Genomic DNA, 14,525 nt, shown 5'->3' with positions numbered 1-14,525 from the left:
TTTGTTTTAGTAAAAATTGTATTTTGGTGAGTGTTTATACGTTTTTAGGTGAATGTTAGAAGTTTTCAAGCATTTGAGAGTTTTTATCGCGTGAAAAGTTTTAGTTGAGTTTGAGTTGTTTGAGTGCGTGTGTGAGTTTTCTTGGTGTCTGTCAAAAGTTTTTTGTGCGCAAAAGGTTTTTTTTTGTGATGTGTGTGAGAAGGTTTTTGGTGAGAGTGAATAATTTTGGAGTGGGTAAAATAGTTTTTTTGGCGTGTGTGTACACTTGAGAGAGATACTGTTTTTTTTTGTTGGAAAGTTGGCAGTGAGTTTTTTTTCTCTGTAGCGTGAGTGAGCAAGCAAGCGGGAGAGCGAGAGAGATAGTTTTTGGGTTTGGTTAGTGTAAGAAGTATTTTGGTGCAAGTGAGATGTTTTTTCGGCCTAAATGTGAGTAAGTGTTAGAGAGAAAGACAGAGTATTTTTGTGTGAATTTTTCTGAGCATGAGAGTCTTTTGTTTGTGAGGGAGTTTTTTGGGATGAGTGCAAGAGGGTTTTTGGTGAGTGTGAATTATTTTGGAGTGGGTAAAAGAGTGTTTTGGTGAGAAAACCTCTCTTGTTGTGATTTCTGCACACAGGAATTGTATGAGTGTTACACTCATCATCACATTCTTCCACGTTGGTCCTGAGAGAGAGATGGCACACATCTGAGTTGTAAATTTTCCACAGAGACCCGATGGGAAAAGACACAGAAGAAAGAAATATAACATTTCTTCGGGGGTTACATGAGAGAAATCCATGTTGCAGTTCATAATGGTGATGCACACAGAAACATTTTTTATCTGACGGCGAAATACACGCGGTACCAGAGATAACACATGGTACCGAAAATAGCACTCATGGGTACAGGAGATAGCACAGTAAGCATTCAAATGGATTCAGACAAACCTCATGAGTGTGGAAACATGAGCCTGATGTAAAATTGCATAATGTGCCGTGCGGTTCACTGGAAGGCACAAGTACTGTACACACAAACACACACTGCTATGACTCTCCTATAATCAGCTTATTAAGCTTAAGTCAAGGTTGTGTACTACGAGACAAGTTTCATTACAGTGAAACTCACTATATCGGTTCAGAGTTCCCGTAGTCCTATATTGGAAATTTTTAGCAAATCATTTTGGATGAGTTTTTACAGTATACATGCAAGTTGTAATTTACAGTTACACTGCATCAGTGTAGTACCACAACATTCATAGCGGAAAAGATGCGGGCGTAATTAAGGATGAGAAGAGGAGGATAACGTTGTTTGAATAGTTGTCGTTTCCACAATGAACAGAAAGAACAGAAAATATTTTGCCTATACAGTATATGAGTGTTGTTTCATGCTCTGTTTGTATGTATTGCTACTCCATGTGCGTTAAGTAGCAGTTTTCTGAAGGTTTATGATTACCATCGCATCTATGCTAATTTCCATGCGCCCATTGATGGAACCCCACATTGTGTTAGCCTTAAGCTAGCAAACATTTGTTAACTGAAATAACATGCTTGGTTGAACAATTTAGTGTTTATTTGGTTTTACGTGTCAGTTTCATGCTTCTTCCTGACCATTATAGACCGCTATAAATACAGAGAACTGTGTAGTACTCATTTGAAGAGATAAAGCATAAAACTGTTTTTCATCATTTCAGTTTTTATTCGAGAGTTACTTGGTTGCACTTACATGGCCCATTTCAACAATACCTCAGTGTTGTTATTTAAATAAACTAGTGATAACATTATGTGTTAGTTAGGCTATTGGGATGTGTTGAAACATGTTTGTCAAGTACTGTGAGCCACAGGCTGAATAATGTGTCTTGTCATGTTTATTAAACTGTTAACTTTCTGCTATGTCCAGGACAAGCACGCCATCCGTCCACAATGTCTAGAACTGTTAGCCCACAAGCTAGCTGGCAGCTAGCATCCCTTGTAGCGGCATTGTAAAGCCCTAGGACCACTTGGTAGGATTTATTGCAGCCACCAAAGGATATAAGTGGATAAATGTTTGCGGCTCAAACAGTTGTGTGTAGGCTTAGGAAAGATGTTAGATATATACGAATGTATTTGATTGACAGTGGAGCTGGACGTGGATTCAGCACATTTAGCGAACACGCCAACAGCGTCTTAGTGCTGAGAAACGCTTGATTTTTTTTGACTTTGAAGCCTCCTTTTATATACCCGGCAATTTATTTTATTTTTTTCATTCAAATTTGACAGCCTTGTTAACACTCTTCTTTGCGGTGTGTCCAATTTATTGGACGTTTTTATTTTCACTTTATAGTGATTTTAAAGGCAATGGACTGAGCCTGGCACTTTTTCAGCGTCTACTTCTTAGAAATAACTTCTTATAGGATCTTCCAAGGAGCTCAATAGAGTATAATTGTGTAGATCTCCAAGACTAAAATAACTGCAGTGTGACATTTGCCTTTTAGTATCTCGAAAAGACAGAGGCAGGGAAAGATGAAACAATGCAGATAATAAAACATAACACAGAAGATCAGAGGCAATGAAGTTGACTGAGTCTAAACAAAGTCAGAGAAGAGACAACGTGTTTACTCTCATTAAAACACTGGAACAAACCAAATTTACCTTTCACCTCACTGATTCTGAAAGATGCGTTGTAGGTAGGGAGTGTTTGGAGTGATACACAGAGGGAGCAGGGCAAGGTGACAAACAGCACAGAAATAGACTAGAATAACTTTTGATAGAGCGAAGACCTTGAAAGTGGGGGGGGAAGAAAATGTAGTGCCATATTGTAGCAATTTCTGGCTGGCGGAGGATGACAAGACAACAGACCAGTATCATTTGTTATCCTGTGGAGGGGGAGGGCTGTTTCAAGAGGAGTCAACAAATTCTGAAGAAAAGTGAGGGGGGGAAAAAAAACTATGGACCAAACTATGTTATTGAATGGGTTTGTCTGTTCTGATAGCAGTCCACTTCCTGGTTTCATAGGAAGACAAAAGACTCGCCATACATCCAGCAATACAGGTTTCGTCAACTAGCTTTTACATTATGAGTGGCCGACTTCTGGCCACACATTTTGCAGTGAAGAATTGTTCACAATTTGGCAAAATGTTGCTGAATGTGACATGAACTGAGGCGGCTGCCAAATGTTTGCTTGCAAATGAAAGCAAAAAAATAAATAAATCTGAGCGACGGCTTATATCTCGAAAAACTCCTAAATTGACCAAGTCTAACAAGAAGGCTTTAAAACTAAGATTTTCTGCCTCAAAGTTCCGCCAGAACCATGTTTGGGCCGTCCATTTTTATACACAATTATTTTTGCAGACACAGCTGCGATGTGATCTTGATTACTTCTGTAAGTCCACCAGCGAGTGGCCGAATGACGGATGTTATTTTTGTCTGCGCTCACTGACTTTGTGGGTTTTTATTAAAGACAATACTGCACATTGAGCTTCCCCAAAACACAGCAAAGGAAGTTCTGAACGTCATAAAAGCACTTGGGCTGTGCTGTAATTATTATTCCAACATATAACCTGCCACTCAGTTTTAGGTGCTCATCACATAACCAGTAGAGGGCAGTCATCTACTAATAAACATGCCCAGAAGAAGACAGGAACAGAAAATTTTTGACCTCATGCTAGCTCAATAGCTAGCTCTATCCTTGTTTACACATTAAATAAAGTGTTAAAGCATCGTCTGTAAGTTAATTTGAAAACACTATCACATGTGTAATGTAGATATAATGACGTATGTATGAACTAAATGGTATTTCGTGTTTGTTTAGTGGCGATCGCTAGCGCGCTTAGGCTAATCGCGATTGCTAACTGTTTAGCATAGGCAAATTTTGTTGGTGTTTAACAATGTATATGTATAGAAGATAATATATTATGAGTGCTTATATCTACTCAATTCAATTTATGTCTAACCTACGTGGATTAATAAAAAAAACAAAAAAAGCAATAGTTGATTCCTCAGGATAGGAACACGGCTTTTAAAAAGATTCAATAGTGACAGCCGTACTCTTTAGTCAAGTGAAGAAAGTAGCGCTGTTTTCTCCCCTCTCGACTCCTTCATTGAGCAGAAGATAGCGTGAAAAAATGTGGACAGGTGAGGGCCTGCGGTAATGAGAATAGACAACCTTTCCCTTTACGACGCACACAAAAAAATGGATAGCTTTTCACTCGCTGTGCAAAATCACCCTGAAACCATCCTCTCATACACACATACACACACACACACTCCAAGTCCTTACCTGCTCCAGCTTCCAGTGAAATTCAGCAGGTCTGAAAGTATCCAGCTGGCTGAAATCTCTTCGAAGCAGGAAGACCAGCCGGCAGTTGTGAATGTATAGAGAATAATGGTGGCGGTTCATTTCTGCAAAATCAACAACAAATATGTTGGTACACAGCGACAGCAATGATATGACTTCTTTTTTTTTTCTTTTTTATCCAATGTTTCAGATATTTCCAGCTGCGCGTAATGAAGGTTTGGTAAACTCCACATTTAAAACACTGAAGTCATTTCCACTTTCAATGCTGTTCAAATATGAATACAGCCGCATGCAGGAAAAACAATATCAATCATAGCAGGTGTCACATATTGAGACTAACGCTTCTGTACAATTTGGCAAATATCTCATTACCATCTGGGACAGGTGATTCATTGTTGTATATATAAACACGCAAAAGATACACAGTGACAACATTCAAATCAGTGTAAGATGCTATCTATTTCAAATTAAATAAAAACACCTATTGCGGTCTGGAATGTAATAAATGGGGCTTCACTGTATTTTATGCTGTTGATCAAATAGAAGTTATACGAAATTGTGACCTCACCGGTTTTATCAGAGTTGCACAGTAAAGTTTCCTTCTCAGCTCTGAGTCCCGGACTGGGGCCGTGTTTCATCCATGTCGCGATGGTGAACTGATCCGTCAGGTTTTGGGGCACCACATGATCGGGAACATTGGCCGCCTGCTGTCCGTCAAATCTGTAGATGAGGTCGCTGTCGCGGCCGCTGTCGGTCACGAGAGACGCCGTCCAGTTGGTGGATGGGCTTGGCGCCGGAAGAAGATCTGTACTGCCTGATGCTGCACCTGTACCATGTAACCATGATTTAAGATCATCAGGAAAACTACATGCAGAACAGAATCACTCCAATCACAGTGTGTAAATAATACAAATAGCTTTCGTTGGCAAACTGGCTTGGCATATATAACAAGGAAATTCCGACTATAAATGGAATCCAATAATGAACGTGTCACAGTTTGGAATGGCCTAAGAGACTTAATTAAGAATATTAAATGGAATTCCAAGCAGGCTCCACAACTACAATAAGCACACTGGATTAGTTTTTTCTAAAATGGAGCCAGACATCAAATGTAATTCCTTATGTTTAATTAAAATTTCATTGTCTCTCATCATGACGACCCTCCGCTGCTAAACGTCAGCTAGAAGTTTCAAGCAGGCATTCAAAATCCCTCCCACTTCCTTTTATTCTATTATTCTAATAGTCACTTGCGCAGCGACCCAATTCCTTTTTTTCACCACTTGGTTGTCTTTACTCACCGCACAGTTTTTGCAAAGACTTCTCAGAGTACGTTTCCCGGTCGCAGCCCTTCCCGATGTGACTTGTCTGCAGCTCCACCATCACCTTAATGCCAGATAAGGGTTCTCCGCACGTTTCCAAGTGCAACTTTGGAAAGAGAGGCTTGCTGCCAGTGCCGGGCTCGTAGTCCACCCGCTTGTTCCAGCCTGAAAGGATCACAAACATTATTCAAAATAAGTTGAATATTTTTTTGCATGTTTCTTTCTCCAGGAATCTGCTATAAAAGTCTTAAGAATTGTGGACAATGGCAATTTATAGTGTTGACTTGAGATACGAGTTGGATTTCTTAATTATGCTCAGAACTCAAAACACTCGTATCTCAAATCATCTTTTGACAACTACTGTGACTCAATAAACTGCAGTGACAGTCTTTTTTCACAGAATAAGAACATGTGGCTGTGAGTATTGTTACCATGTGTTCCTCTACCATTTGTCTAAATATTCCTTGCTTGAAGGTTTATACCAGTGCTTCTTAATTTGTTTTTGTTACGCAATTACGCAAAATACAATTCTGAGGTTACACTCCTATTTCAGAAGGACTGGGTTATACCATACGTACACCGCCGACAACAATGCTATGCGTTAGCCCGTTAATGGCGTTTGCCGTTTTGTGTTAGCATTAAGCTAGCAGACTTTAAGGGAAAGTTATAGTATGTGGTGGTTGTTTTTTTCAAATAATTTTTCCTACATATTTTTCTTGCATTGTTCGTTCTTGTAGTAATTGTAGTAAGTGAGCTTTTATTTATGTGCTTTGTTTTTAGATTTCTTTAGTTATTTTGTTTGTAGATGCTTTTAAATGTTGTACTTTGAATTATGTAAACCCCATTGAGTTCCTTTGGGTCTATATCAATAAAGCTGTCTAGTTTGACAGCAAACTGGCATTTAACAGCTTCAAGCCTCGTTTTTGAAAAATTGCTCTTTCTGCCAACCTGCTACCTGTGAATTGAGTTGCGGTCACTGCCAAAATACAGTGTGGTCATAGCTCAAATTATTGTCAAAGCAAAAAAATAATAAAAATCACAAAGTGCCAGCTTATTTTCTCCTTCTCAATGTTGGCATCTTTTAGCTCTTAGATCAACATGAAAATGACATTTAAATACGGTACATGTGAACATGCAGTTTGTTTTTAGTGCAATGTTTTCAAGACTGCTCCTGTCCTTTTTCACATTGAATGTAGGATATTAGTCCATAATTGGTGTACGGACATAAATATAAAATAAGAACTAGTTTTTCACATCTTGTTACATTCAATGAAATCAGTGTACCGAGAGTTGCTTTTAAGCTCTGAGGCACGTCTTAGTTCTCTCTATCTAGTGTTGCGTGAAACCGCATGACAAGAATATTTAGAGAACTCCCTGTATTAGTCATTTTTTCCCTCCTTGCTGTCTGCAAGTATTCACACATGATCTAATATACAAACCACGGCCATAATGTCTTACGTCCAAAAACTGACCTTTTCTGCTGGTAACAGAGCAAAGTACACTTTTCACTAAACGGCGCACTAAAAGGTCGGCGATGCTTTAAGGAAGAACCAGCAGCTTTCGGTCTCATTCTAACTTTGTTTCTCACTTTCCTCCCTTGAGTTCTCTTTCTTGATCTCCTCCTCACTTCCTCTTTCATTCCTGGGTGAGTTGGACTTGTGAGATGCTGTCAGTGCTGACAGGTGAGGCAGCAGGGGAGACTCTGGCTCCGATATCAGGCTCCCACGTTGAAGGAAACACTCCCAGTCAACTTTCTCTCTAGAGCTTTTGTTTCATTATTTTATTTTATTTTTTTTACTTCAGGGTTTGATTTCCATGAGAGACGTTCGTTCTAAAATGAAACTGAATTCCCTCGAGGAAAAGAATGTGCTGGAAAAGTGCAGGCTTCAATATCACACATTTCACAACACTCAGCGGGTTGAAAATATTTCAACAAATAACAGTCATTAATTATACATAATTTGTATTACAAGATACAGTTTGTTGCTGTTGGCCCAGTATCTTTAAAAAACAAAACTTTTTAGGAGAAAAAAACAAAATCATATTGCTTGAGTTATCAAACACTGCATGGGTTAAGTTGGTACTACTATATATACCTTATATTGCTATCATATTTCGTATTCAACTGCTAATTGCTTACTAAATAAATAAACATTGTCATTGTAAAAAAAAAAGACGCTGCGAGCACGTCCACATCAAAGTCTTAATACTGTACTTCATAAAAGCAAACAACTGTGTCTCCATCATCTTCTCAAAATTCTTCCTGCCCCGAGTGATGCAATAAATAAAACGATGAGCCGACTTAAATAAAGAACTTAAACAGCTGGAAATTAATTTGCATGCACTTATCTTCATGGCTGACTAGTTCCTTCAGCTCCGAAGCATTAGAGTGATCCATTTTGAACAAAACAGCTTACTCAAATGTATTTTATGTGACTTTTAAAAAAAAAATACAGACTTTCAAACTTAAGGCCATATCATGCTGCACGGCTCCCGCAGAGTGAGGGAAGAGTTTTATAACAAATGTCAGACTGTTGTGCAGCAAAGACAGTTGATATAATTATTCATTTATTTATTAAAAAATAAAAGAAATGAAAGAAAGAAATACAAATTATAACATCTGCTCCTAATTAACACAAAATGATTTGTACTTATATAAATAAATAAAAGTCCCCACTTTCTCTTTTTTGAAAATCTGTTTTGAAGTTATTTGGTAAAATTTGGTGATGGGCTTCATGAATAATTTTGAGGCGGTTATATTCCACCAATTCATTCAATTTAAAGGATTTTAATTCTATAAATATTGAGTTTGTACGATCCCTGTATCCATTACCTCATTCACTCCCAGCCGCTTTCACTGAAGCAACCCCCTTCGCTCCCAGCCGGTTTACTGGGTTTTGACTGATTTTGCAAGGCCCACATAATATTTTGTTCTATTGCTATAAAAACATGGAACCCACTAAAAGAAAGATTAGCGTCTTTTCTTTCATCAGAAAAAAATGTATATTTCTATCTGTTTCCGTTTTGCAGCAATTAGCATTATAATATAGCAAAGTTTCATCATTATTCACATTCCTGGTAAAAACGCTGACAAAAAGAGCTTGGCATGGCACTGGCTGATCTCTTATACTCTGCTGCTGCCTGCTGGCCGTTTTTTGTAATAACTACCATAGCTTTAAGCGACCTCTTCATGTCAAAGACTTCATCAAAGCCTTCTGTATGCGCTGCATTAAAAAAAACAAATCATCAAAAAAATTATATTACGCTTTTGGGACCATGTCAATATTTAAAATAGAACGTTTACATAAGTTTTTTGGGAGCAAATGAGTTAATGACCCGAACAGCATGTTGCTGTAAAAGAAAGATATATGATAGATTTGTTCACGCCATTTTCAACACTTTTTTGACTAATAATGTGTAAAAATGACAGACAGCATTGGCACATGGACATTGGAGCATTAAACGACCTAATTTCGACCCAGAAAGTCTCTGCAATTGTAGGTCGGTATCAAATTGACCGTTTATTGCAAAAATACTTGAAAAAGTTGATGCGCAACAGCTGACGAGAACCGGACCATCACCTTGAAGTTGCCACCATGGAGATAGCTGCTCCGACCAACTGGACTGGATTTGGATGAGGACCCACTTCCCTGACGTCTTCTTGCTGTGCTTCAATTTCTTCAATGGACATTTGCACTATTCTAGTTAATAATGTTTAGTACCGGCTCAATGAGGTAGTGGTAGAGTGTCCGCCATGAGACTTGGGGGTCGTGGGTTCAATCCCTGGCAGGGTCATACCAAAGACTATAAAAATGGGACCCATTTGTCTCCATGCTTGACACTCAGCATTAAGGGTTGTAATTGGGGGGTTAGATCACCAAATGATTCCCGAGCGCGGCCGCTGCTGCTGCTCACCGTTCTTTTAGGGGATGGGTCAAATGCGGATAATTAATTTTGCCTTCCTTAGATGATGTGTGACAATCAGTGAATCTTAATCTTATCCTAAACTATGTACATTTTTGCCCATTGGGCATCCATTGCAGCCTGATCATCCTGGAAGGGGGATTACCACATTTAGGCTCCCTTCTCAAGGTTTCTCATTTTTTGTATTTTTTTTTTTTCTTGCCCTCTTGTGGTTCGATTCGGGGATGTCGTTGATATTTGTCAACTGCGGGCATGTGAAGCCCTTTGGGACTCTTTAATTGGGCTATATAAATAAACTTGACTTGACATGACTTGGAACAGACCAATAGTATCAATTTGTGACAAAAATATGACATTGACCGTAATCGGACTTGTGAGGTTTCTGCCCAACCGTGCCGATCAAACAGTAAACAAAGCAAAGAGTGCTCGGCTATTTCTGACCTTGCCACCCAGCTTTGCAGACAGGCTTGACATCAATATGCACAGCCACTTCCTCCTTTGCGCTTTTCTGACCACAGTCAAAGGCTGTCACCATAATCTTGTAGCTCTGCTGCTTGTCATAGATCAGCCGCTCCGTGTTTCTGATATTACCTAAAGGGAACCAAAACAGAGTTCAAATTATTAGAAACAGTTCTCCTTATTTAGAAATTACAGTGGTCGGGCCGCCAAGGCCTTCTCTTCTCTATTTGGGGTTATTGTTTCTAATATTGAAGTATCATGGTAAAATTGCAGCTCTACTTGTAAAATTACCTTCTTTAAAAAAAAGAAGAAGAAGCATTTTGATAAATTAAAACCGTATCCCCCGCCCCGTTGAACACAATATATTTTATTTTGAAACAAAATGTGTTTCATGTTAAGTTTAAATAAACACGTTGACATTCTTCTTCTGTTTTAATTCTGCTTAGTAGGTCAGTGTCCCATCATTGGTGAGCTATTTTTAGAACAGACCCGTAGGGTACTCATGTCCTTGGGGCTAACTAGTAACCGCTGGCCCTTTTTTTGTTGTTGTGATAATGCACATTAATCAGTGCAAAAATTAATTTGTGTGTTACAGTAGCTCGTCTTGGTCCCTTCATCTTCTTCCTACTTTGCACTTCGAGAAAGAATGGGAAAAAAATAATTTGAGGCAACAAATGACTTCAATCGTTTGATCGTTTACTCAACTTTGCAAGCAGCCAGTAATACTGCTTAGGCGTCCTCAAAAAAGACAACAGCTCAGTAGCTACCCAGTATTAGCGGTTATTGAAAAACGTTTTTAAAACCACACTAAACCATCAAACCAATATTTGACCCATGCCTAATTTTAATTACATATTCGTTTAACCAATCTGATTTCAAATTCATCCTCATGGGGCCGGCTCTAAATAACATCAGCATTTTTGGCTCTCTGATTGGTTGGTCAGAACAAAACTTGCTATGACCAACAATAATGAGAAAAATGCATGTGTAGTGGTCTGCATACATTAACACAACACAAGTCCTTATGAACTGGGCTACAAAAGCGAAAACCCAATCAAACCCATGCCCCTGAAGAGACTGCCAAGTCGTGTTGGGAAAATGAAGCTTCATGAAGCACTTGCAATATTTTTGTTACTCCTCTAGATGGTGCTCTTGGATTAAAGATAAAGGCTAGTGCAAAGGAAATGTATGAATGTCTTTAAACCAAAGAGTGCCATCAAGAGGACGGAAAAAACATCACAGGTGCTTCACGAAGCTTCATTTCTCCATTACTTCTACTAAGAGTATAGATTCGGTGGAAAATGATTTGCAATTTTTCACATAATCATATACAATTTGGCTTCAAGGCTACCATGACTATTTAAACAAGAATTCCTGATTTACCGATACAATTTGCTGTCAGCTTGCATCACTTTATCCATAAAACCTTAGCTGCTTTAGTATTTTTTAATAATAAAAGGGTGATATCATGCAAATTGACTTTTTAATTGCTTCTATCAAACAGTTGGGCTTCTGTTTCAGCAACCAATTAAAGCTTTATTTTCCACCTAGTTATGAAAATGAGACCGTGAGAGAACCGTTCGGCACTAAGCCCCCCCACTGTTACGCATGAGGTTGTGGTGTATGTGGTGAAATTAGCCAGTGGCGGCTTCACGCACACAATATTCATTTGCAGTCTGGACACGAGAAAGGGCACATTTTCTACTCTGGAGGGAGTCTCGGAGTCTGGAGAAATCTCCTGTAAGTTGTCGCTCACGGAGTCTCAAAAAGAAAGTGTCACTACAGGGGTTGGACATGTCGCAACAGTGGCCCAGCTCCGCCCCCGTCGTCATGGTAACAAAAGCCGGACTCTTCTTTTGCATTAGACTGAACCCATAACTATGTGGTATGAACCAGAGAGTGACAAATGGATTTTAAAAGTTATAATTATGAATATTTATTAACACACCTGGGAACTGTTTGTAAAAAAAAAAAAAAAGTCTATTTCACCGTAAATGTCCTACTTGACTGTCCGAGTTAGCATTCTTCAATAGCCAACAGCACAAATGTGTTTTTTCAAGTGAACGAGTGCTCAACAGACAATCTAAAGCTCAATTTTAAAATCTGAACTCCTGTCCTGATTGGCAGCTAATTTACGATCACACTATAAACACAAGGCGAGATTTAAATCTTTGCGCGGTATTCTCCCCATTTGTTCACAAACGTCAAATGTACAGTTACAATTTTTCGACAAAGTAGGTCCACTCATAAGTTGATTTCTCACTCAGATTCACTCAACAAAAATATAGCGAGAGAGATTCACATAAATAAAACACACACACATTAGGCCCTCCAGCTTCCCCTTTACTTTGAATCTTGCTGAATTCATTTAGTGCGGATGTGGACGTTCACGGAGGCGCAAGCAAATAGCCCAAAGCCGAAACGTTAGACATGCGCGGAATAGAAAACAATCCGAAATCAATGCGGAATTTGTCCTGCAGCCGTCTAGGAAGTGTGAAGAGACGAGAGCCAAATAGATCTTGGTTCTGTAGTTTATTCTCGTTTATTTCTTCCCACTATAAACTAGATGATTTAGTAGTACTGAGAGTTGTGGTAGTGCATTAATAATAAATAAAAACAGCATTTTATTTAAAGGTGCGTTTCAAAGAGCAAGTCCCAAGTGGAGCCTTGTTCTTCACATTGATGATTCTTATGTGTTTAATCAATTTCACCTTTTAAGTATGGCTTTGGAGATATAAAAAGAGTCTTGTAGTGTAGAGGCGGGTTCAAGAGGAATTAGGGGGGTGCATCTGTAAAATAATGATCCCTTATGTCTTATTGCAGGATTTTAGGCTGGTCTTTTGGGGTTTTTTGTTTTTTTGTTTTTCACTCTTCAAGCACAATTGCCACCGTTTACGTTTTTTAATTTATTGACTTTGCAGGTTTCATGAATAAAATTAGCAAGGCTGTTGTTTCAGTGTAACAAAAATCTATTTGAATCTGAAAAATTTGTTTTGATTTAAAATACGTGAGCATTCCACAAAAAAAATAGCAAAATATGTATGTAATCATCTTTTATTGCTTTGAAGGGAATGCCACATTGAGAATAATCTACTGACAAGTTCATACTGTAAAATAACAAGAAACTCAATGCATGAGACGCTCAGGAAGTCCTCCGTATCATCTCGAATGGAATCGTAATCCCACTGAATCGAACCAGATTGAATAATTTTACTTTACAATAGCCCGTCCTTGAATCGTATTGCAACCCATGCATCGGGATAAATATGAAGTCATGTTTTATTGGACAGTTGCACTCCTCTAAAATCAATACGAAAAATTTGGATTTTTAAATTCCTTCGTGCATTTATAACCAAAATCAAGAGTTGTTAAATATCAAGATGCCTCTTAATGGTAAGAAATGAACACATTTTTTGACAATAATATGTTCTATGCAGCCCCACATTTGTGGAAAATTAGTTAAGCAGCAAAATCCAGCCGTTTTTATCCATCTCAGGGGGCGGCCATTTTGCCACTTGCTGTCGACTGGAGATGACATCAATGTTGCTCAGGCCTCAGGCAACCACTTATCACAGTTCACCTGTTTTTTCAGCTGAGCTGTGATTGGTTGCTATCTGAGACCTAAGCTACTGTGATGTCATCTTCAGTCGACAGCAAGTGGCAAAATGGCCACCGACCGAGATGGATAAAAGCGGCTGGATTTTGCTGCTTAACTCATATTCCACTAATGCAATATTAACAAGAATACAATATTTAGACTAGCGGGGCTGCATAGAACATATTATTGTCCAAAAAAATGTTTAGGTTTTTTGGGGTTGACTTCCTCTAACGCTTAACCAGAAAATATCCTAAACGTCTTTTTTCAATGGAGTCCTCGTCAAGATGCAGCAACAAATACAAAATCCAGTTGCCATTGGCCAATTTAGAGTCTTTCATGCACGCACACAACAAAAGCCCGTCTTTTTTCAATGGAGTCCTCGTCAAGATGCAGCAACAAATACAAAATCCAGTTGCCATTGGCCAATTTAGAGTCTTTCATGCACGCACACAACAAAAGCCAACTACTAACACAACGCTGCCCAAATGTATTTGAATTACACTTGCGAACAATAAAAAAAATATCAGATTTTTATGCTGATTAAAACTAAAATTAGTAGTCTGATTCCAAAATCGTAGTCATTTTTCTTTCGAGATGATACGGAGGACTTCCTGAGCGTCTCATGCATTGAGTTTCTTGCTATTGATTTATTTTCTCTTGAGTTATATTCTTCATTCACAAAACTTGTAAGTTGCATGTGTTTATACGCTTACACATGTGCGTCATATTTCTTTTCTTTTTTTTTTTTCATATTCCTGAAGAAAACGGGGATCCTTGAGCTCAAAAAGTTGACGTGAAAGGGAAAAACTGAGATTGGTTTCGATTCTGCAACCAAAAATTTGTTAAACAGCTGTCAGACCAAAGTCAACAAAATTGGCGTTCCCCAGTGTTATACTAAAAATCGGATTAAAGGAACTGAAAGCCATTTAAACAAGATTCATATTTAGGGCCGCACGGATTGAATGCATAAGAACCC

General features: G+C 38.5%; 1 protein-coding gene across 2 annotated transcripts in view; it reads right to left on the bottom strand.

The window, feature by feature from the left end:
- Positions 1–14,525, bottom strand: part of clstn2a (calsyntenin 2a) — a 158,353-nt gene that overhangs the window by 32,949 nt on the left and 110,879 nt on the right. For both annotated transcript variants that reach the window (XM_086072840.1, XM_086072846.1), the window contains 4 exons: positions 9,934–10,083; positions 5,548–5,733; positions 4,818–5,075; positions 4,232–4,353 (listed from right to left, as the gene is read on the bottom strand). In XM_086072840.1, the coding sequence (XP_085928966.1) occupies positions 4,232–4,353; positions 4,818–5,075; positions 5,548–5,733; positions 9,934–10,083 (716 nt within the window). The remainder of the gene's footprint in view (positions 1–4,231; positions 4,354–4,817; positions 5,076–5,547; positions 5,734–9,933; positions 10,084–14,525) is intronic.

Source organism: Leptonotus elevatus, chromosome 1, assembly GCF_054856555.1.
Source record: "Leptonotus elevatus isolate MCC_2025b chromosome 1, RoL_Lele_1.0, whole genome shotgun sequence".
NCBI classification, from domain to species: Eukaryota; Metazoa; Chordata; class Actinopteri; order Syngnathiformes; family Syngnathidae; genus Leptonotus; species Leptonotus elevatus.
The sequence above is the reverse complement of the archived record's forward strand: the minus strand, read 5'-3'. Positions and strand labels throughout refer to the sequence as shown.